Genomic DNA, 24,841 nt, shown 5'->3' with positions numbered 1-24,841 from the left:
GTCGTTTCAGGATAAGGGCTCTCCTGTTTAAGTGGAGGTGAGGAGGAATTTCCTCTCTGTGAGCCGTGAGTCTGTGGAATTCTCTTCCCCAGAGAGCAGAGGAGGCTGGGTCATTGAGGATATGGTCAAGGGAGAGTTAGACAGGTTTTTGCTCGAAATGGGGGTAGAGTGGTGACAGGCAGGGAAGTGGAGCTAAGGCTGCAATCAAATCCCCTGTGACCTTATTGAATAGCAGCGCAGGCTAATCCCACCCCTATTTCTCAGGCTCTTAACGTGAGGCCCAGTCAAGGGCAGGCCTTAGACAGCGTGACCGAGCTGCTCTCTCAGTCCGAAACGATTTGAAGTACACGGGAAATGCCAAGTGTGCGCGAGTGAGAGAGAGGGAGAGAGAGAGAGTTGAAGAACGAGAAAATGACATTAAAAAAAATACACCGGAACCTCAGCTGGGAGAGCAATGATTTAATTTTTAGCCTTTTTGCTGATCGGTGCTTTCAGAAATCGATGCGCTCCCCTGGAGTAAAAAATAAATTATACAAAAATACATTTGGAAATAAATAGTGAATTGAGGAAAACGAGCGTCCAGGACGGTGAAGTCGGGGGGGGGGTGTGGGTGGGAGGGTGGGGGGGGGGGCGAGGTTTTCGTTCCTGATAACCCGTTGCTAAGCTTCCCCGGAAACGGGTCCTGGATTCTGGTCACAAGAGCGACAGCAGGAATGGCGTCGTCGCCAAGGGATGCCCGGCGATGGCCAGTGGGCAGGGGGCCTCAAGTATCGCCAGAGGTCCAGCGCCCAGCCAGGCACACGTCCTGCTCGACCTCTCGCTTGGTCCAGGCTGAATTCTCGAGGGAGTCGATGGGACGGCAGCGGAATTAATAAACCCTCGGGGGTGGCGGGTGGGTGGGGTCGGGGGTGGTGGTGGTGGGGGATGGAGGGGTTGGTAATGGCTGGAGTGGCACCCTTGCCCGTTCTGGCCATGGCACAAGGATGGTCAGTTTGAGCTTCGCCCGCTCCCAAAGGTTCTGCCACTGACCCGCTGACCGTCCCTTCCTGGCGACCCCAATGGCCGCCACACGTGAGGCGGTCAACCCACCCCTTGTGCCCTTTGACCCCTGGCCCCACAAGCCCATCCAAAGAGGGGAGCGCCCCCTCCCCACTCCACCCCCCTGGAAGTCAGGGTCAATCTCTTCAGTGGGCAAGGGGAGGAGGCCATTCGGCCCCTTGAGTCTCTTCCCGCTCACCTGTGACGGGGAGGGGGGGTGGTGGGGAGCGGTGAAGGCGAGCCCTGCACTCTGCCCCCGCCCCCCCATGGCGCCGGGGGGGGGTTGGGGGAGGAGGGGGTGGGGTGGGGTGGGGGTGGCGATAGCCTCTCGCCGGCGCGCGGCCTAAAGGGTCACCAAGGTCGGGGAGCTGAGCGAGTCCGACGATTGGTCGCCGCTGCTGCTGCCACGGCGATGGGCGGCGGCGCACGGCTCCGGGGGGGCAAAGAGGCCCAGGCCCTGGCCCGAGGGGCCGGCGGAAGGTTCCGGGTCGTAGGCCGGCAGGCTGGGGTAGGTGAAGGCCAGGCTGGCAGTGAAGGGGGTGACCAAGGGGGTCCGCAGGAGGGTGGGCGTGTGCAAGGCCTCGGGCTCAGGGCTCCCCTTGCTCACACTGATCTCGGGGATAGGCCTGATGGGGACTTTCAGTGGCTTGGGCCTGGAAAGGCAGCCGGCTGTCTCAGCAACCAGGTCCTTAGGCCTCGCCGGGAGACCTCTGACCATTCCCGAAGTCGAGGGGCCCCTGGAATCGTCCGGAATTTTGCAAATGGGATGATGAGCCTCCAGGATGAGCTCTAATCTGTCCTTCTCCTTCTGCAGATCAGCAATTTCCTTCTGCAAGCCTGACTTCACGTCCTCGAGTTGGTCCGTTTCCTGGGAAAAAATCAAATCGATCGTTTCATCCACAGGGATATCAAACAGCACAGGGTCAGATACAGAGTAAAGCTCCCTCTACACTGTCCCCATCAAACACTCCCAGGACAGGTACAGCACGGTGTTAGATACAGAGTAAAGCTTCCTCTACACTGTCCCCATCAAACACTCCCAGGACAGGTACAGCACAGGGTTAGATACAGAGTAAATCTCCCTCTACACTGTCCCCATCAAACACTCCCAGGACAGGTACAGCACGGGGTTAGATACAATGTATAACACCTTCTGCACTGTACCCATCAAAGTCGCCCAGGACAGGTACAGCACGCGGTTAGATACAGAGTAAAGAACCCTCTACACTGTCCTCATCAAACACTCCCAGGACAGGTACAGCACGGGGTTAGATACAGAGTAAAGCTCTCTCTACACCGTCCTCATCAAACACTCCCAGGACAGGTACAGCACGGGGTTAGATACAGAGGAAAGGTCCCTCTACACCGTCCCCATCAAACACTCCCAGGACAGGTACAGCACGGGGTTAGATACAGAGTAAATCTCCCTCTACACTGTCCCCATCAAACACTCCCAGGACAGGTACAGCACGGGGTTAGATACAGAGTAAAGCTCTCTCTACACCGTCCTCATCAAACACTCCCAGGACAGGTACAGCACGGGGTTAGATACAGAGGAAAGGTCCCTCTACACCGTCCCCATCAAACACTCCCAGGACAGGTACAGCACGGGGTTAGATACAGAGTAAATCTCCCTCTACACTGTCCCCATCAAACGCTCTCAGGACAGGTACAGCACGGGGTTAGATACAGAGTAAAGCTCCCTCTACACCGTCCCCATCAAACACTCCCAGGACAGGTACAGCACGGGGTTAGATACAGAGTAAAGCTCCCTCTACACTGTCCCCATCAAACACTCCCAGGACAGGTACAGTATGGGTGTTTGAGTGTGCTCAGGGGGTGTCCTTGCTCCATCTGATACTGTGGATTTCTCTCTATCTCTGAGAGTTCCTGGCACTCACCACCTGCAATCTCTCGGTCAGCTCTCTCCTCCTGTTCCGACACTTTGCTGCTGCCAGTTTGTTTCTCTCCCTTCGCAGTTTCTTCCTCTCCTCCTCCTCTGGTGACACCTGGGAAAGATCGCAACACATTAAAACTCAAGAGAAACCAAGTACAATCCACCCTTCAGAATCTGATGCCAGCTGCACTTTGGCAGGCCACAAACTACCCTCAAAATCAGCTGGTTCTGGCCCCTACTCCAATAGGGGCCAGAGCCCAATAATCCAGGCCAACCCTCCCAGGGTCAGTGCTGACAGAGCACTGCACTGTCAGTGGGTCAGTACTGAGGGAGTGCTGCACTGTCCGAGGGTCAGTGCTGAGGGAGTGCTGCACTGTTGGAGGGTCAGTGCTGAGGGAGTGTTGCACTGTTGGAGGGTCAGTGCTGAGGGAGTGCCGCACTGGCAGAGGGTCAGTGCTGAGGGAGCGCTGCACTGTCGCAGGGTCAGTACTGAGGGAGTGCCGCACTGTCAGTGGGTCAGTACTGAGGGAGTGCTGCACTGTCCGAGGGTCAGTGCTGAGGGAGTGCTGCACTGTTGGAGGGTCAGTGCTGAGGGAGTGTTGCACTGTTGGAGGGTCAGTGCTGAGGGAGTGTCGCACTGGCAGAGGGTCAGTACTGAGGGAGCGCTGCACTGTCGGAGGGTCAGTACTGAGGGAGTGCCGCACTGTCGGAGGGTCAGTACTGAGGGAGTGCCGCACTGTCGGAGGGTCAGTACTGAGGGAGCGCCACACTATTGGAGGGTCAGTGCTGAGGGAGTGCTGCACTGGCAGAGGGTCAGTGCTGAGAGAGTGTCGCACTGTCAGAGGGTCAATACTGAGGGAGTGCTGCACTGTCGGAGGGTCAGTATTGACGGAAAACTGCACTGTCGGAGTGACAGTACTGAGGGAGTGCTGCACTGTCGGAAGGTCAGTACTGAGGGAGTGCTGTACTGTCGGAGGGTCAGTACTGAGGGAGCACTGCTCTGTTGGAGGTTCAATACTAAGGGAGTGCTGCACTGTCGAAGGGTCACTACTGAGGGAGCACCGCACTGTGATAAAGTCAGTACTGAGGGAACGCTGCACTGTGGGAAGGTCAGTGCTAAGTGAGTGCTGCACTGTCGGAGGGTCAGTACTGAGGGAGCACCGCACTGTCGGAAGGTCAGTACTGAGGGAGTGCTGCACTGTCGGAGGGTCAGTGCTGAGGGAGTGCTGCACTGTCGGAGGGTCAGTACTGAGGGAGCACTGCTCTGTTGGAGGTTCAATACTAAGGGAGTGCTGCACTGTCGAAGGGTCACTACTGAGGGAGCACCGCACTGTGATAAAGTCAGTACTGAGGGAACGCTGCACTGTGGGAAGGACAGTGCTAAGTGAGTGCTGCACTGTCAGAGGGTCAGTACTGAGGGAGCACCGCACTGTCGGAAGGTCAGTACTGAGGGAGTGCTGCACTGTCGGAGGGTCAGTACTGAGGGAGTGCTGCACTGTCAGTACTGAGAGAGTGCTGCACTGTCGGAGGGACAGAACTGAGGGAGCGCCGCACTGTCGGAAGGTCAGTACTGAGGGAGTGCTGCACTGTTGGAGGGTCAGTACTGAGGGAGTGCTGCACTGTTGGAGGGTCAGTACTGAGGGAGTGCTGCACTGTCAGAGGGTCAGTACTGAGGGAGTGCTGCACTGTCGGAGGGTCAGTACTGAGGGAGCGCCGCATGTCGGAAGGTCAGTACTGAGGGAGTGCTGCACTGTTGGAGGGTCAGTACTGAGGGAGTGCAGCACTGTTGGAGGGTCAGCACTGAGGGAGTGTCACACTGTCGGAAGGTCAGTACTGAGGGAGTGCTGCACTGTCGGAGGGTCAGTACTGAGGGAGTGCTGCACTGTCAGTACTGAGAGAGTGCTGCACTGTCGGAGGGACAGTACTGAGGGAGCGCCGCACTGTCGGATGGTCAGTACTGAGGGAGTGCTGCACTGTTGGAGGGTCAGTACTGAGGGAGTGCTGCACTGTCAGAGGGTCAGTACTGAGGGAGTGCTGCACTGTCGGAGGGTCAGTACTGAGGGAGCGCCGCATGTCGGAAGGTCAGTACTGAGGGAGTGCTGCACTGTTGGAGGGTCAGTACTGAGGGAGTGCTGCACTGTTGGAGGGTCAGCACTGAGGGAGTGTCACACTGTCGGAATGTCAGTACTGAGGGAGTGCTGCACTGTCGGAAGGTCAGTACTGAGGGAGTGCTGCACTGTCAGAGGGTCAGTACTGAGGGAGTGCCGCACTGTCGGAGGGTCAGTACTGAGGGAGCGCCACACTGTTGGAGGGTCAGTGCTGAGGGAATGCCGCACTGGCAGAGGGTCAGTGCTGAGGGAGTGCTGCACTGTCGGAGGGTCAGTATTGACGGAAAACTGCACTGTCGGAGGGACAGTACTGAGGGAGTGCTGCACTGTCGGAAGGTCAGTACTGAGGGAGTGCTGCACTGTCGGAAGGTCAGTACTGAGGGAGTGCTGCACTGTCGGAAGGTCAGTACTGAGGGAGTGCTGTACTGTCGGAGGGTCAGTACTGAGGGAGCACTGCTCTGTTGGAGGTTCAATACTAAGGGAGTGCTGCACTGTCGAAGGGTCACTACTGAGGGAGCACCGCACTGTGATAAAGTCAGTACTGAGGGAACGCTGCACTGTGGGAAGGTCAGTGCTAAGTGAGTGCTGCACTGTCGGAGGGTCAGTACTGAGGGAGCACCGCACTGTCGGAAGGTCAGTACTGAGGGAGTGCTGCACTGTCGGAGGGTCAGTGCTGAGGGAGTGCTGCACTGTCGGAGGGTCAGTACTGAGGGAGCACTGCTCTGTTGGAGGTTCAATACTAAGGGAGTGCTGCACTGTCGAAGGGTCACTACTGAGGGAGCACCGCACTGTGATAAAGTCAGTACTGAGGGAACGCTGCACTGTGGGAAGGACAGTGCTAAGTGAGTGCTGCACTGTCAGAGGGTCAGTACTGAGGGAGCACCGCACTGTCGGAAGGTCAGTACTGAGGGAGTGCTGCACTGTCGGAGGGTCAGTACTGAGGGAGTGCTGCACTGTCAGTACTGAGAGAGTGCTGCACTGTCGGAGGGACAGTACTGAGGGAGCGCCGCTCTGTCGGAAGGTCAGTACTGAGGGAGTGCTGCACTGTCAGAGGGTCAGTACTGAGGGAGTGCTGCACTGTCGGAGGGACAGTACTGAGGGAGCGCCGCACTGTCGGATGGTCAGTACTGAGGGAGTGCTGCACTGTTGGAGGGTCAGTACTGAGGGAGTGCTGCACTGTCAGAGGGTCAGTACTGAGGGAGTGCTGCACTGTCGGAGGGTCAGTACTGAGGGAGCGCCGCACTGTCGGAAGGTCAGTACTGAGGGAGTGCTGCACTGTTGGAGGGTCAGTACTGAGGGAGTGCTGCACTGTTGGAGGGTCAGCACTGAGGGAGTGTCACACTGTCGGAATGTCAGTACTGAGGGAGTGCTGCACTGTCGGAAGGTCAGTACTGAGGGAGTGCTGCACTGTCAGAGGGTCAGTACTGAGGGAGTGCTGCACTGTCGGAGGGTCAGTACTGAGCGAGCGCCGCACTGTCGGAGGGTCAGTACTGAGGGAGTGCTGCACTGTTGGAGGGTCAGTGCTGAGCGAGCGCCGCACTGTCGGAAGGTCAGTACTGAGGGAGTGCTGCACTGTTGGAGGGTCAGTACTGAGGGAGTGCTGCACTGTTGGAGGGTCAGTACTGAGCGAGCTCCGCACTGTCGGAAGGTCAGTACTGAGGGAGTGCTGCACTGTTGGAGGGTCAGTACTGAGGGAGTGCTGCACTGTTGGAGGGTCAGCACTGAGGGAGTGCCGCACTGTCAGAGAGTCAGTGCTGAGGGAGTGCCGCACTGTCAGAGAGTCAGTGCTGAGAGAGCGCCGCACTGTCGGAGGTGCCATCTTTCAGGATGAGATATTAAACCGAGACCCTGTCTGCCCTCTCGGGTGGGTGTAAAAGATCCCACGGCCACTATTGGAAGTAGAGCAGGGGGGAGTTCTCCCCGGTGTCCTGCGGCCAATATTTATCCCTCACCCAACATCACTAAAAACAGATGATCTGGGTCATTATCACGTTGCTGTTTGTGGGATCTTGCTGTCACAAATTGACTGCACTGAACCATTCTATTCTGCATGCTAAGAAACAGAGGCACTGGCACAAATGCGAATAAAGTTTCTGAGGATGATACCGGATTGGAGAGGTTATAATCTGTCGGGAAAGATTGAACAGGTTGGGGCTCTTTTCTCTAGAAAAGAAAAGGCTGAGTGAGGTGGGGTGGGTGACCTGATAGGGGAATTTAAAATGATGGAGGGGGTTTTGATAGGGTTGACGTAGAGAAGATGTTCCCACTTGTTGTGGGGGGAGACCAGAACTCGGGCTGTCAATATAAGACAGTCACTAATAAATCCCATCGGGAATACAGGAGAAATGTCTTTACCCAGAGAGCGGGGAGAATGTGGAACTCGCTCCCACAGGGGGTGGTCGAGGTGAATAGTGTAGATATGTTTAAGGGGGAAGCTGGATAAACACAACGGGGGAAAGGAACAGAAGGATAGGGGGATGGGGTGAGATGGAGAGAGGGGCAGGAGGAGGCTCGTGCGGAGAATAAACACCAACACGGAGCAGATGGGCAGAGTGGCCTGTTTCTCTGCTGTAGTATCAATTGAAATAGATCACAGGATTATGGAATGATATTAGCACAGGAGGAGGCCATTCGGCCCACAGTGCTTGTGCTGGCTCTTTAAAAGATCCGCTTAGTCCCACTACACAACTCCCCCCCGCTCTTTTATCCCCACAGTCCTGTAAATTTCTCCTTTTCGAGTATTTATCCGATTCCCCCCTTTTGAAAGTCCCTACTGAATCTGCTTCCACCGCCCTTTCAGGCAGCGCCTTCCAGATCACAACAACTCGCTGTGTAAAAAAAAACATTCTCCTCATCTCCCCTCTGGCTCTATTACCAATTCTCTTCAATCTGTGTCCCTCTGGTTACCGACCCTCCTGACACTGGAAACAGTTCCTCCTTATTTACTCTGTCCAAACTCTTCCTGGTTTTGAAAGCCTCGATTAAATCTCCCCCTTTAACCTTCTCTGCTCGAAGGAAAAACAGTCCCAGCTTCTCCAGTCTCTCCACATTAACTGAAGTCTCTCATCCCTGGGACCGTTCTGGGAAATCTCCTCCGTACCCTCTCCGAGGCCCTGACGCAAGTGCCAGGCAATGACCATCTCCAACAAGAGAGAATCTAACCATCTCCCCTTCACATTCAATGGCATTACCATCGCTGAATCCCACACCATCAACATCCTGGGGGGTTACCATTGACCAGGAACCGAACTGGACCAGCCATATAAACACTGTGGCTACAAGAGCAGGTCAGAGGCTGGGAATCCTGCAGCGAGTAACTCACCTGCTGACTCCCCAAAGCCTGTTCACCATCTACAAGGCACAAGTCAGGAGTGTGATGGAATACTCCCCACTTGCCTGGATGAGTGCAGCTCCCACAACATTCAAGAAGCTCGACACCATCCAGGACAAAGCAGCCGCTTGATTGGCACCACATCCACAAACATTCACTCCCTCCACCACCGACACACAGTGGCAGCAGTGTGTGTACCATCTACAAGATGCACTGCAGCAACTCACCAATGCTCCTCTGACAGCACCTTCCAAACCCACAACCTCTACCATTTAGAAGGACAAGGGCAGCAGACACATGGGGACACCACCACCTGCAAGTTCCCCTCCAAGTCACTCACCATCCTGACTTGGAAATATATCGGCCGTTCCTTCACTGTCACTGGGTCAAAATCCTGGAACTCCCTCCCTAACAGCGCTGTTGGTGTACCTACACCACAGGGGCTGCAGCGGTTCAAGAAGGCAGCTCACCCCCACCTTCTCAAGGGGCAGTTAGGGATGGGCAATAAATGCTGGGCCCAGCCAGCGACACCCACATCCCATGAACGAATAAAACCTTCCTAAAGTATGGTGCCCAGAATTGGACACAACTCCTCATCTAATCAATGATTAATCATAAAACTCTTTGTATTTGTTCCGGTACTTATAAAATGAAGGATTCCTTTAGCTTTTTTTTACGCACTTGCCCCGGCCTTCAAAGATGTACTTACACCCCCAGGTCTCTGTTAAAATTGTGGCCATGGGCTGACGATACCTCACCTCACGCTCCTGGAGCAAAGCGAGTCCCTCCTCACCAACTCCTCACCCCGCTCCGTGTTAATGTGTACTCACCACGTGTTAGCCTGTGGTGCCAACCCTCACCCGCCCTTTCGGGAGAGTGGAGGTTGAGGGGATCTGGAAAGTGGCAAGGCGAGGGTGCAGTGGAAGAGAAGGCGGGAAAGGGAGCTGGATATGCCAGTTCAACTGAGAGTTAGTAAGGCAGGAACTATGAGTGAGTAAGCACAGTCTTGGCCAAGACCAAACAGTTGGCAAGGGATGTGTTAGTCAGCAGGAAATCATTCCATTCTGTGGACGATGTTGCTGGAGGACTTCCTGCCATGGAGGGAGCATTGACTCATTGCCTTGCATCTTGGGGAGAGGGACTGGAAGTTAGGAGGCACCTAAGAATCTTAAAAGGTGAGAGAGAGAGAGAGTGTGTGTGAAAGAGAGAGAGAGAGAGAGTGTGTGTGTGTGAGAGAGAGAGAGTGTGTGAAAGAGAGAGAGAGAGAGAGAGTGTGAAAGAGAGAGAGAGAGAGTGTGTGTGTGTGAGAGAGAGGGGAAGGGGCTAGGGAGGGAATTCCAGCCAATTGGCTGTCAGCCGCCATCTTGTACCTCCTCCGAGGGTGGGGGGGGGGGGGGGGGGGGGTGGGTGGGCAGGGGAGGGGGGTGGGGGAGAGGGCCTCGGGTTCACTGCCTGGTCGGAAAGACCCGGCACCTGCGGCAAGGTGGCACCAGGTGACCGGAATGTCAGCCTGGATCCCGCTCGCTAGTCTCTGGAGTGGGACTCGAACCCCCGACCTTCCGACTCCAAAGTGAGAGAGGGAGGGAGAGAGCACTGTGCACTCACAATATCTAACACGCTGTGCTCACAGGAACAGGTGGAGGCCATTCAGCCCCTCGGGCCTGTTCTGCCATCCAATGAGCTCATGGCTGATCTGGGACCTAACTCCATGTTCCCACCTTTACCCCACATCCTTTAACACCTTCGGTTAACAGCAATCTATCGCTCTCAGATTTAAAATTAATTAATCCGGCATCGATCGCCGATTGCAGGAGGGAGTTTCCAAATGTCCCCCACCCTTTGAGTGTGGAAGAGTTTCCCAATCTCACTCCTGAAAGGACTGGGTCTCATTTCAAGACTCTGCCCCCTCGTCCGAGACTCCGCCAATCAGCGGGAGAAGCTTCTCGCTCTCTCTTCCCTTCAAATCCTTGAAAACTTTGATCAAATCTCTCCTTAACCTCCTAAGTTCCAAGGAACGAAAGCCTCATTAAACCGATTTGTAGCTTTTAAATGTTTTGATCTCTCCAGGGTCAGCCTCTTGCAGCTGCAGTTTGGACAGCATGTTTCACTGTGTAATGTTTAATTGGGGGACGAGGAGGGCCAGGGTTCTGTCAGGAGACGAGTGAACCAGGTGCCAACTCTCACCACAGCACATGTCTGGCCGTTTACCTCACAGCAGTGCCAGATGTGTTGCAACATCTGTTTCTCATGGAGCCTGTGCAGCTGCTGCTGTGATTCAGACGCTGGCAGAGACTGGACTGCAGAGATGGGACTGAGCTCGCAGGTTTAAGCTATCGCTGGGCTGAACCTGCGACATGGAACTGCCTTAAAGTGTCGTTCAGTGTAGGAGGCTGCACACGTTCACTCACTCACACTCACATTCACACACACACACACACACACGCTCACCTTCACACACTCACACACACACACTCACACACACACACACACACACTCACACACACTCACACACACACACTCTCTCACACACACACACACACTCTCACACACAAGCTCACACTCACACACTCATAGACACTCACACACACTCTCACACACACGCTCACACTCACACACACAATCACACACACACTCTCACACTCACACACTCTCTCACACACACACACACACAGGCTCACACTCACACACTCACACTCACACAGACACTCACTCACACTCACACTCACACACACTCACACTCACAGACACTCACACTCACACACACGCTCACACTCACTCTCACACTCACTCGCTCACTCACACACACATGCTCACACTCACTCACACACACTCACTCTCACACACTCTCACAGACACACACTCACACTAACTCACTCACACACTCACACTCACTCACACATACACACTAACTCAATCACACACACACACATTCACTGTCACACTCAGAGACACACACTCCCACTCAACTCACACACACATGCACACACACACACACTCATTCACTCACCCTCACACTCACTCACACACTCACACCCACTCTCACACACACACGCTCGCTCACACTCATTCATTCACACTCACACTCACTCAATCACACACACACACACTCACTCACACAGACTCACTCACACACACTCATTCACATGCACTCACATACACTAACATACACACACACACTTACTCACACACACTTGTTCACACACACACTCACTCACCCACACATTCACTCACGCACAACACAGACACACACAGACGGATACTCATGTACACATACACAGACACACAAACACAGACACACACATACACTAGCCACACAGGCACACTCAAATATACAGCCATGGATGCACATATGTCACAAACAGACACACAAACACAGACACTCACATACACAGGCACAGACATAGACACACACACAGATACACTCGCTACACAGGCACACTCACATACACAGACAAGGAGGCACACACACTGACACACACACACACACACACACACACAGGAGGATTATGTGTCAGCATATAGCGTATAAACAGGAGCAATGTCACTATAACACAGCCTGAATGGTTCCAACAAGAAGCATAGAGGCTATAATATATAATAATATATCCTGAAAGATTGGACAGGTCAGGGCCTCTTTTCTCTAGAAAGGACAAGGCTGAGGGGTAGCTGATTGGGGATTTCCTAAGGGTCGACGAAGGGAAGATGTTTCCTTTTATGGGGGAGATCAGAACTAGGGGCCATCAATATGCGACAGTCACTAATAAATCCAATCGGGAATTCAGGAGAAGCTTCTTCACCCAGAGAGCGGGGAGAATGTGGAACTCGCTCCCACAGCGGGTGATCAAAGTGAATAGTATCGATACATTTAAGGGGGGAGCTGGATAAACACACGAGGGAGAAAGGAGTAGAAGGATATGGTGATGGGGGAGATGGAGAGGGGGTGGGAGGAGGCTGGAGTGGAGCTGGCCTATACCCAGTGGCCAGCTACAAAGCTGGATATTCTACGTAAAGGTTATTTCAGTAGCAGTTTCTTTCTGAACTTAGACTCACATATCCCTCTCTGACCCGCCCAGAATAACACCCATCCAACATCCACTCTGCTGTTACACACTATGTGATCAACATACGGGATTATATATTAAACTGACCACCCAATCAAGTTCCACATTCATCTAAAAACTTCACTGTTCCAGTCTGTAACTCACTCCCGGGTATCTGTTATTCTAAATATAAACCACCCCGAGCCCCTCGATTAGATTCCAGTCTGTTACTCACTCCCGGGTATCTGTTATTCTATATATAAACCACCTCGAACCCCTCGATTAGATTCCAGTCTGTAACTCACTCCCCGGTATCTGTTATTCTATATATAAACCACCCCGAACCCCTCGATTAGATTCCAGTCTGTAACTCACTCCCGGGTAGCTGTTATTCTATATATAGACCACCCCGAGCCCCTCGATTAGATTCCAGTCTGTAACTCACTCCCCGGTATCTGTTATTCTATATATAAACCACCCCGAGCCCCTCGATTAGATTCCAGTCTGTAACTCACTCCCGGGTATCTGTTATTCTATATATAAACCACCCCAAGCCCCTCAATTAGATTCCAGTCTGTAATTCACGCCCAGGTATCTGTTATTCTATATATAAACCACTCCGAACCCCTCGATTAGATTCCAGTCTGTAACTTACTCCCGGGTATCTGTTATTCTATATATAAACCACTCCGAACCCCTCGATTAGATTCCAGTCTGTAACTCACTCCCGGATATCCGTTATTCTATATATAAACCACTCCGAACCCCTCGATTAGATTCCAGTCTGTAACTCACTCCCGGGTATCTGTTATTCTATATATAAACCACTCCGAACCCCTCGATTAGATTCCAGTCTGTAACTCACTCCCGGGTATCTGTTATTCTATATATAAACCACTCCGAACCCCTCGATTAGATTCCAGTCTGTAACTCACTCCCGGGTATCTGTTATTCTATATATAAACCCCCCGAACCCCTCGATTAGATTCCAGTCTGTAACTCACTCCCGGGTATCTGTTATTCTATATATAAACCACTCCGAACCCCTCGATTAGATTCCAGTCTGTAACTCACTCCTGGGTAGCTGTTATTCTATATATAAACCACTCCGAACCCCTCGATTAGATTCCAGTCTGTAACTTACTCCCGGGTATCTGTTATTCTATATATAAACCACTCCGAACCCCTCGATTAGATTCCAGTCTGTAACTTACTCCCGGGTATCTGTTATTCTATATATAAACCACTCCGAACCCCTCGATTAGATTCCAGTCTGTAACTCACTCCCGGGTATCTGTTATTCTATATATAAACCACCCGAACCCCTCGATTAGATTCCAGTCTGTAACTCACTCCCTGGTAGCTGTTATTCTATATATAAACCACTCCGAACCCCTCGATTAGATTCCAGTCTGTAACTTACTCCCGGGTATCTGTTATTCTATATATAAACCACTCCGAACCCCTCGATTAGATTCCAGTCTGTAACTCACTCCCGGGTATCTGTTATTCTATATATAAACCACCCGAACCCCTCGATTAGATTCCAGTCTGTAACTCACTCCCTGGTAGCTGTTATTCTATATATAAACCACTCCGAACCACTCGATTAGATTCCAGTCTGTAACTCACTCCCGGGTATCTGTTATTCTATATATAAACCCCCCGAACCCCTCGATTAGATTCCAGTCTGTAACTCACTCACGGGTATCTGTTATTCTATATATAAACCCCACCGAACCCCTCGATTAGATTCCAGTCTGTAACTCACTCCTGGGCAGCTGTTTTTCTATACATAAACCACCCCGAACCCCTCAATTTGATTCCAGTCCGTATCTCACTCTCGCTTAACTGCTATCATATAGATTGGTTCACTATTTATGGTCAGTCCCTGGACTGTGTTAATATTTACAGGGGGTCTATTGGGAGTGAGTCAGTATTTACAGGGGTCCCCGGGGATTGTGTCAGTATTTACAGGGGGTCCCCGGGGAGTGAGTCAGTATTTACAGGGAGTCGGTGAGGTGAGGGTTACGAATCTGAGCTCTCGCTCCATACATGACAGTTCTCTGCTGGACAATGTTGACAATAAACGTTACCCTGTCTAAGTTAATCTTGGTAACTTTTTTCTGTAGAAGATAGCCTCATATCACAACTGCTTCTGTGGCTGGGCGGGACACAAATTTTAAAATTTTCCCTGTGTGACACAGGTCAGGAGTGTGATGGAATACTCCCCACTTGCCTGGGTGAGTGCAGCTCCCACAACATTCAAGAAGCTCGACACCATCCAGGACAAAGCAGCCCCGCTTGATTGGCACCACATCCACAAACATTCACTCCCTCCACCACCAACGCACAGTAGCAGCAGTGTGTGTACCATCTACAAGATGCGCTGCAGCAACTCACCAAGGCTCCTTCGACAGCACCTTCCAAACCCACGACCTCTACCATCTAGAAGGACAAGGGCAGCAGACACATGGGGAACACCACCACCTGCAAGTTCCCCTCCAAGTCACTCACCATCCTGATTTGGAAATATATCGGCCGTTCCTTCACTGTCACTGGGTCAAAATCCTGGAACTCCCTCCCTAATAGCGCCGGGGGTGTACCTACACCACATGGATTGCAACGGCTCAAGAAGGCAGCTCACCCCCCCACCTTCTCAAGGGGCAATTAGGGATGGGCAATAAATGAGAAAATAAACAGATGCGCAAACTGTAAAGACGGGTGTATGACAATGTTTCAGGCGGCCCTACCTCCTCTTCTCTGCGCCGTCTCCCCACGAGAGGGGGCACCATCGCCCTGATGACCCCGGCCCGCGAGGTGCCTGAGGTGCCCGGGGCAGGGCCCACCCCAGGGTGTGGGTAAGGGTAGGTCCTTGGGTAGAGGTTCGACGTGGAGGTGGTGATGACTGTGGGCTGCACCATCCACTGGAGCTCCTGGCTGCTGGCGATGGTGGTGAGTGAGGGTACCACACTGCCCATCCCACACGGGGGCATGCTGTACTTCTGGAACAGAAAGCGAGGGTGAAGGGGGGGAGGTTAAAGCACTTTAACAGTTAACTGAGACTTAAACCACAAACAAAACCCATCCCCCACCAGCCTCCTCCCAGCCCCTCTTCATCTCGCTCCCTCCCTCCCTCTCTCTCCCTCCCTCTCTCTCCCTCCCTCTCTCTCCCTCTCCCTCCCTCCCTCTCTCTCCCTCTCCCTCCCTCCCTCTCTCTCCCTCCCTCTCTCTCCTTCCCTCTCTCTCCCTTCCTCCCTCTCTCTCCATCCCTCCCTCCCTCCCTCCCTCCCTCTCCCTCCCTCTCTCTCCCTCCCTCTCCCTCCCTCCCTCTCTCTCCCTCCCTCTCTCTCTCCCTCCTCTGTCTTCCCCCTCTCCCTCCCTCCCTCTCTCTCCTCATCTGTCTCCCTCCCTCTCTCTCCCCTCTCTCTCCCTCCCTCTCTCCTCATCTCTCTCCTTCCCTCTCTCTCTCTCCCCCTCCTTCCCTCTCTCTCTCTCCCCCTCCCTCCCTCTCTCTCTCTCGCCCCTCTGTCTCCCCCCTCTCCCTCCCTTCATCTCTCTCCCCTGTCTCTTCCTCTCTCCTCATCTCTCTCCCTCCCTCTGTCTCTCCCCTCTCTCTCCCTCTCTCTTCATCTCTCCCCCTCCCTCTCTCTCCCTCCTGCCCTCTTCATCTCGCCCTGCCACCCCAACCCTACCCTTCTATTCATCCCTCCCTCGTGGAGTGGGACCCTTCTGACTCCAGAGGCGGGAGAGAGAGAGAGAGAGAGGGAGAGAGAGAGAGAGGGAGAGAGAGAAAAACCCACTGAGCCACAACTGAGACCTCACCCCAGAGTGGTTTAAAAATGAAGATGAAAATGCAGGTCACAGTTTCAAATCCTCTTGTGGTACAGGGGAGGGGCTAGGGGCCAGGCTCCCTCAGTGTGACGGAGAATCCCTGTCTGTGAGCTGTCCCTGAGATGTTAGTGACTGACCCCCTCTCTGAACCACATGCTGGCATCTAGACAACTAGAGTTTCTCGATGCATTTGGTGCATAGGCCAAGGTTAAGCCGAGTCATCCTAAGCTCACACAGTCAACTCTGACTGTTTCCTTCTTGTCCCACTGCCTGTCAAATCCCCTCCCTCCCTCCCTCTCTCTCTCTCTCTCTCTCCCCACCTTGGTCTCTCTCCCCCTCTCTGTCTCCCTCCCTCTCTCTCCCTCCCTCCCTATCTCTCTCCCCCCCTCTCTCTCCCTCCTCTTCCTCCCTCTCCCTCTCTCCCCACCTTGCTCTCTCTCCCCCTCTCTGTCTCCCTCCCTCTCTCTCTCCCTCCCTCCCTATCTTTCTCCCCCCCCTCTCCCTCCTCTGCCTCCCTCTCCATCCGTCCTGTCTCCCCCTCTCCCTCCCTCCCTCTCTCTCTCCCCTCTCTCTCTCTCTCTCTCTCCCCTCTCTCTCCCTCTCTCTCTCTCCCCTCTCTCTCCCTCTCTCTCTCCCTCCTCTGGTTTCCCCTCTACCTCCTTCCCTCTTTCTCTCCCCTCTCTCTCCCTTTATCTCTCTCCCTCCTCTGTCTTCCCCTCTCCCTCCCTCCCTCTCTCTCTCTCTCCCCTCTCTCTCTCTCCCCTCTCCCTCCCTCCCTCTCTCTCTCCCCTCTCTCTCCCTCTCTCTCTCCCCTCTCTCTCCCTCCCTCTCTCCCTCTCTCTCTCCCTCCTGTCTCCCCCTCTCCCTCCCTCCCTCTCTCTCTCCCTCCTCTGCCTCCCTCTCTCTCCCTCCGTCCCTCTCTCTCTCCTCTCTCTCTTTCTCTCCCCTCTCTCTCCCTTTCTCTCTCTTCCTCCTCTGTCTTCCCCTCTCCCTCCCTCCCTCCCTCTCTCTCTCCCCTCTCTCTCCCTTCTATCTCCCTCCCTCCCTCTCCCTCTCTCTCTCTCCCTCCTCTGCCTCGCTCTCTCTCCCTCTCTCTCTCCCCTCTCTCTCCCTCCCTCTCTCTCCCCCACCCCCTCTCTGCCTCTAGTCCTCTTTCACTGGTGTCTCTCACTTTAGTTTCTTCTCCAGTTTCTGCCTTTTGCTCTCTGTATCAGTTTCTGCCATTCTGAATTCTTTTGGTGTGTCTTAAATATTTCAGGTTCTCTCGCTCTCTGTTTTTATTTCTGAAGTTTCGCTACCTGTTTTTCCTCTCTGTGTGTCTATACCTCACCGCTCCCCCCTTTCTGTCTCTCACTTCACCACCCAACCTCTCGCCTTTTCTCTGCCTCTAACTGTATCCCCGTCTCGCTTCTGCCTGTTCCTCTCACTCCTTCTTTCTCTCCGGTCTCTATTGGCCTTTTATAACCCTCCCTCCTTTATCAGGTGGTTTCCGCTCTTGAGATTGGCCAGAATTGGCTATCACCACACAAACGGGAGTCCAGGGCCTGAGAAGACCAGCCAGGGCAGTTCGGAGGCTGCAGCCATGGATCCTGTTCCCCGGGTCATCGATCACACACAGACTGGATCCCAGGACAGGGCACAGACTAGATCACAGACCACACACAGATGGATGCCAGGACACGCAAACAGACTCGATCACATAACACATGCATAGACTGGATCACAGGTAACACAGAGACTGGATCCCACAGACAGGCATAGAGCGGATAACGTGACACACACAGGCTGGATCCCCGATCACACAGACAGGCTGGATCACGGGCTAAATGCACATACTGGATCACAGGTCACACACACAGACTAGATACAGGTCACACAGAAACTGGGTCACAGGTCACAGGCTGACTAGGTCACAGGTCACAGGCTGGATCACAGATCACATAGAGCCAGGATCACAGGTCACCCACAGACTGTATCCCCAATCACACACAAACTGGATCACAGTTCACACACAGACTGGATCACAGATCACACACACAAACTGGATCACAGGTCACACACAGACTGGGTCACAGGTCACACACAGACTGGATCACAGGTCACACACAGACTGGATCACAGGTCACACACACAATCTGGATCAGAGGTCACACACAGACTGGATCACAGGTCACCCACAGACTGTATCCCCAATCACACACAGACTGGATCACAGGTCACACACAGACTGGATCACATGTCACCCACAGACTGTATTCCCAATCAAACACACAGACTGGGTCACAGGTCACACACAGACTAGATCACAGGTCACACACACAATCTGGATCACAGGTCACACACAGACTGGATCACAGGTCAAATACACAGACTAGATCACAGGTCACACACAGGGACTAGATCACAGGTCACACACAGACTGGATCACAGGTCACACAGGGGGACTAGATCACAGGTCACACAGACTGGACCACAGGTCACACACAGACTGGATCACAGTTCACATACACAGACTAGATCACAGGTCACACACGGAGACTGGATCACAGGACATACACAGACTAGATCACAGGTCACACACACAGACTGGATCATATTTCACATACACAGACTAGATCACAGGTCACACACAGGGACTAGATCACAGGTCACACACAGACTGGATCACAGGTCACACATGGGGACTAGATCACGGGTCACACACAGACTAGATCACGGGTCACACACACACACACACACACAGACTGGATCACAACTCACAAGACACAAGGTATGTCAGACCCACAGATGCTGCATTACAGGCACCACCAGGCCCTGAAACCCAAGCCAACACAACACAGCCGCCTGCTGCCTCCTCCCCTCACACCTGCCTCCAGCTCCTTACCTGTGTAGGCCTGGGGACCGGGGAGCTGCTGTAGGGCCCTGCGCCTCTGTAGCTGCCTGGGAACATGCTGGCCGTGTGGCTGAGCTCTCTCTCTCTCTGTCTGTCTATCTATGTGTCAGGGTTTACTTCAATTCCCTGTGTGGGGTGACTCAGAGACTCGCAGCCTCCTCCCGCTGACAGCTCATAAGTGGGACACCCCACCCCAGCCCGAGGGTGGGAGGAGGGAGAAACTCCTGTCATATCATGTGGAATAGGAACCCTCTTCAAATCCAGCCAAAGGGGAGTAAATATCCTCCTATAAACCAACCAGACCTGGTTAATTAATCTCCACAAGTTCTGCTGCGAGTTTTCTCTTGACTCCCTCTGTGTGTGTTTTTTTCTAATTGATTTATTGCAGTTGGTTGTCTAGTTTGAGTTCACTCCACGAAAGCGCAAACTGTTGTAATATCCTTAGTTGCTGACACACTTGCCCATATTTGGTGGGAGTTTCCTTCTCTAGGGAATCCCTCCGTATCCTCTTCAAGTTCCCAAACTGTCTCACCACCGCACCTCTTTTTTCCTTTTCTCTGCGCACATTTAAGGAAGGGTTTGTGTTTCTTAATGCCAGGTATCTCCGGCCAGCTTCAGTTTCTGAGCCTGGCTTAATGTTCCTCCATAAGCAATTCGCAATCTCTCAGCCTTTTCATTCATTCCAAATGATAAGACACACAAACACACACACACACAGACACACACACACACACACACACACAGACAAACACACACGCACACACACACACACACACACACACACACAAACACACACACACACACAGACACACACAGATGCACACACACACACAGACACACACATAGACACACACAGATGCACACACACAAACACACACACACACAGACAAACAAACACAGATGCACACACACACAGATGCACACACACACACACATAGACACACACACAGACACACACACACACACACACACACAGACACACACAGATGCACACACACAGCTGCACACACACACACACACACAAACAGACACACACACAGACACACACACACAGATGCACACACACACACAGACACACACACACAGATGCACACACAGATGCACACACACACAGACACACACAAACACAGACACACACACACAGACACACACACAGATGCACACACACACACAGACACACACAGATACACACACAGACACACACACACACACACACACACACACAGACACACCCACAGACAAACACACACACACAAACACACACACACAGACAAACACGCACACAGATACACACAGATATATACACACACACAGATGTACACACACACACACGGACACACAAACACGCACAGATGCACACACACACAGACAAACACAGCACACACACACACACACACACACACAGACAAACACTCACACGGACAGACAGACGCACACAGCACACACACACACACACAGACAAACACACACACAGATGCACCCATAGACACACACACACAGTGAGCACACACAGACACACACAAACATATACATACACACACACATGCACACAGACAAACACACACATGGACAGACAGACACACACACAGCACACACACACACAGACAAACACACACATAGATGCACACACAAGCACACACACACAAACATATACATACACACACACATGCACACAGACAAACACACACACACACAGATGCACACACACACACACACATACACACAGACAACCACACACAGGCAGACACACACACACAGATACACACACAGATATATACACACAGATGCACACACACAGACAGATGCACACACACACAAGATGTACACACACACACACACACACACACAGACAAACACACACGCGGACAGACACACACACAGATATACACACACACAGATGCACACACACAAACACAGACAAACACACACACAGATGCACACACACAGACAAACACACACACGGACAGACACACACACACACAGATACACACACAGATACACACAAACACAGACAAACACACATACAATCATACACACACAGACAAACACACACACAAACACAGACAAACACACACACAAACATACGGACACACAGACGACCACACACACAAACACAGACAACACACACACACACAAATACAAACACAAACACACATACACACACGCACGATGAGTCATCCTCCTGTCCTGGACTTGGCACATGTACCTCTGGCTCTGCCAGCCCCTGTGCAGCACCTCCGCTCTCTGACTCAGAAGTTGCTGAGCTCCACAGCCTCGAGTACGTGTCTCAGGCTGAGATCCCATTTCCTTCTTTAAAACACCCCCAAGGTATCAGACAGTATTTGACCCCAAGACACAGTGGGAGATATTAGGGACAGGTAACCCAAAGTCTCGGCCAGAGAGGTCTGTTTTAAGGACCGTTTTAAAGGACAGGGGCGGAGAGGTTTAAGGAGGGGACTCCGGGGCTGAGGGCTCCAGGCAGCTGAACACACGGCTGCCAATTTATTTTTTATTCATTCATGGGATGTGGGTGCCACTGCCTAGGCTCAGCATTTATTGCCCATCTCTAATTGCCCCTTGAGAAGGTGGGGGTGAGCTGCCTTCTTGAGCCGCTGCAGTCCCTGTGCTGTAGGTACACCCCCAGCGCTGTTAGGGAGGGAGTCCCAGGATTTTGACCCAGTGACAGTGAAGGAACGGCCGATATATTTCCAGGTCAGGATGGTGAGTGACTTGGAGGGGAACTTGCGGGTGGTGGTGTTCCCCATGTGTCTGCTGCCCTTGTCCTTCTAGGTGGTAGAGGTCGTGGGTTTGGAAGGTGCTGTTGAAGGAGCCTTGGTGAGTTGCTGCAGTGCATCTTGTAGATGATGCACACCCTGCTGCTGCTGTGCGTCGGTGTTGGAGGGAGTGAATGTTTGTGGATGGGGCGACAATCAAGCGGGGCTGCTTTGTCCTGGATGGTGTCGAGCTTCTTGAGTGTTGTGGGAGCTGCACTCATCCAGGCAAGTGGGGAGTATTCCATCACACTCCTGACTTGTGCCTTGTAGATGGTGGACAGGCGTTGGAGAGTCAGGAGGTGAGTTACTTGCTACAGGATTCCCAGCCTCTGACCTGCTCCTGTAGCCACAGTATTTATATGGCTGGTCCAGTTCAGTTTCTGGTCAATGGTAACCCCGAGGGTGTTGATAGTGGGGGGATTCAGTGATGGTAATGCCATTGAACATCAAAGCAGCGATGGTTAGTTTCCCTCTTGTTGGAGATGCTCATTGCCTGGCACTTGTATGGTGAACAACTGAACAATTAAAGTCCTGGGGTGAGTGCTGGGTTGTTGTGGAAGGTGGAGGGCGATGATGGGCAAGAGGCCAGAATTGCAGGAGCGGAGAGATCTCGGAGGGTTGTAGGGGCTGGAGGAGGTTACAGAGATAGGGAGGGGTGTAGGGGCTGGAGGAGGTTACAGAGATAGGGAGGGGTGTAGGGGCTGGAGGAGGTTACGGAGATAGGGAGGGGTGTAGGGGCTGGAGGAGGTTACAGAGATAGGGAGGGGTGTAGGGGCTGGAGGAGGTTACAGAGATAGGGAGGGGTGTAGGGGCTGGAGGAGGTTACAGATAGCGGGGGTTTGGTGGGGGGTGAAGGCGAGAGGGGGGGTTTGAGAACAGGGATGAGAATTTGAAAATGGTAGCATTGCCGGACCAGGAGCCCGTGCAGGTCAGTGAGTGTTGGGGGGGGTTGGGGGGAGTCAGGATGATGGGCCAACAGGACTTGCTGCGACTTAGGCTACAGGGACACCAGAGGCTTGGTCCCTGGCGCATCTCCTCGATTTCAACTGGGCGGCTGGGCCTTCAGCTGCCTGGAGGGTCCCGAACTCTGGAATTCCCTCCCTAAACCTCTCCGCCTCTCTCCCTGCTTTGAGACGCTCCTTAAAACCGACCTCTGTGACTTTTGAGTTTTTGGTTGTGTCCCTCGTATCTCCTTACACGACCTGGGGGTCTGATAACACTCCCGGCAAGCACCAAGTGGAAGAGGCTACATAAATGCAAGTTACCGTTGTCTGAACAGCAAGTTAGTCAGCCAGAGGTGGAACGTGAGACCCTATAATAACCTTTCATTCTACAAATCCCGCGCTAACTCGTCCCTGCTTTGATTCCTGATAACCAGGCACCGACAGGCGACTCGTCTCCGAGCATGTTGAGACATTTGCTCACGATTCGCTGACTCATTTTTTTTAAACAGAAATTTCAAAAAGATCCTACGATTAGGAAATAAGATTTCATTTCAATGAACTGGGTTTGATTGCAAAAGAGACACCCACGCAGACGTCACTCCCTGCCAATGGATAAGAGAGGGTTGGGAGAATCAGGGAGCAGCCGCACAATCCCGCCGCTCGTTCCTTTCAATCGGATTCCGGGCGGAGCAGCAGGGGCTGAGCTGAGCCGGGATCCGAACAGGAATGATGCCGGGGCAGCTGGGAGAGATCTCCGACCAGCGACGACCTCTGCCCATTGGCGATTTGCTCATTCGGGTTTATCAGAGACCCTCAGCAGCCTCACTGACAGACCTCAGTTCCAGGTCCAGCGACAACCCGATTTTAATGTCATTCTGTTCAAATCGGAGCCTCCCTCACCCTCCCACCCCTCCCTATCCCTGAAACCCCCTCCAGCCCCTACAACCTTCCCTATCCCTGAAACCCCCTCCAGCCCCTACACCCCATCCCTATCTCTGTAACCTCCTCCAGCCCCTACACCCCTCCCTATCTCTGTAACCTCCTCCAGCCCCTACAAACCTCCCTATCTCTGTAACCTCCTCCAGCCCCTACAAACCTCCCTATCTCTGTAACATCATCCAGCCCCTCCAACCCTCCCTATCTCTGTAACCTCCTCCAGCCCCTCCAACCCTCCCTATCTCTGTAACCTCCTCCAGCCCCTACAACCCTCCCTATCTCTGTAACATCCTCCAGCCACTACACCCCTCTGCATCTCTGTAACCTCCTCCAGCCCCCACAAACCTCCCTATCCCTGTAACCTCCTCCAGCCACTTCACCCCTCCCTATCTCTGTAACCTCCTGCAGCCCCTATACCCTTACCCATCTCTGTAACCTCCTCCAGTCCCTACAACCCTCCCTATCTCTGTAACCTCCTCCAGCCGCTACAACCCTCCCAATCTCTGTAACCTCCTCCAGCCCCTACACCCCTCCCTATCTCTGTAACCTCCTCCAGCCCCTACAACCCTTCATATTTCTGTAACCTCCTCCAGCCCCTCCACCATTCCCTATCTCTGTAACTTCCTCCAGCCCCTACACCCCTCCCCATCTCTGTAACCTCCTCCAGCCCCTCCACCATTCCCTATCTCTGTAAACTCCTCCAGACCCTACAACCCTCCCTATCTCTGTAAACTCCTCCAGCCCCTACAAAACTCCCTATCTCTGTAACCTCCTACAGCCCCTAAAATCCTCCCCATCTCTGTAACCTCCTCCAGCCCCTTCACCCCTCCCTATCTCTGTAACCTCCGCCAGCCCCTACACCTTTCCCCATCTCTGTAACCTCCTCCAGCCCCTACACCCCTCCCGATCTCTGTAACCTCCTCCAGCCCCTACAACCCTATCTCTATAACCTCCTCTAGCCCCTACAACTCTCCCCATCTGTGTAACCTCCTCCAGCCCCTACACCCCTCCCGATCTCTGTAACCTCCTCCAGCCCCTACACCCTT

General features: G+C 53.1%; 1 protein-coding gene across 1 annotated transcript; it reads right to left on the bottom strand.

Annotated features, from left to right (window-relative positions):
• Positions 1-1,381: 1,381 nt before the first annotated feature.
• On the bottom strand, positions 1,382-19,267 carry fosl1a (FOS like 1, AP-1 transcription factor subunit a). The gene is made up of 4 exons (XM_041179932.1): positions 19,133-19,267; positions 15,168-15,419; positions 2,940-3,047; positions 1,382-1,906 (listed from the first exon to the last, which is right to left on the bottom strand). Exons 1-4 carry the CDS (start codon positions 19,196-19,198, stop codon positions 1,382-1,384), a joined length of 951 nt encoding a protein of 316 aa, XP_041035866.1. The 5' UTR covers positions 19,199-19,267.
• Between the last annotated feature and the right edge of the window lie 5,574 nt (positions 19,268-24,841).

The sequence above is a fragment of the Carcharodon carcharias genome, chromosome 37 (assembly GCF_017639515.1).
Source record: "Carcharodon carcharias isolate sCarCar2 chromosome 37, sCarCar2.pri, whole genome shotgun sequence".
Taxonomy (NCBI): Eukaryota; Metazoa; Chordata; class Chondrichthyes; order Lamniformes; family Lamnidae; genus Carcharodon; species Carcharodon carcharias.
Note: the sequence above shows the minus strand (reverse complement) of the source record. Positions and strands in the feature narration are given on the sequence as shown.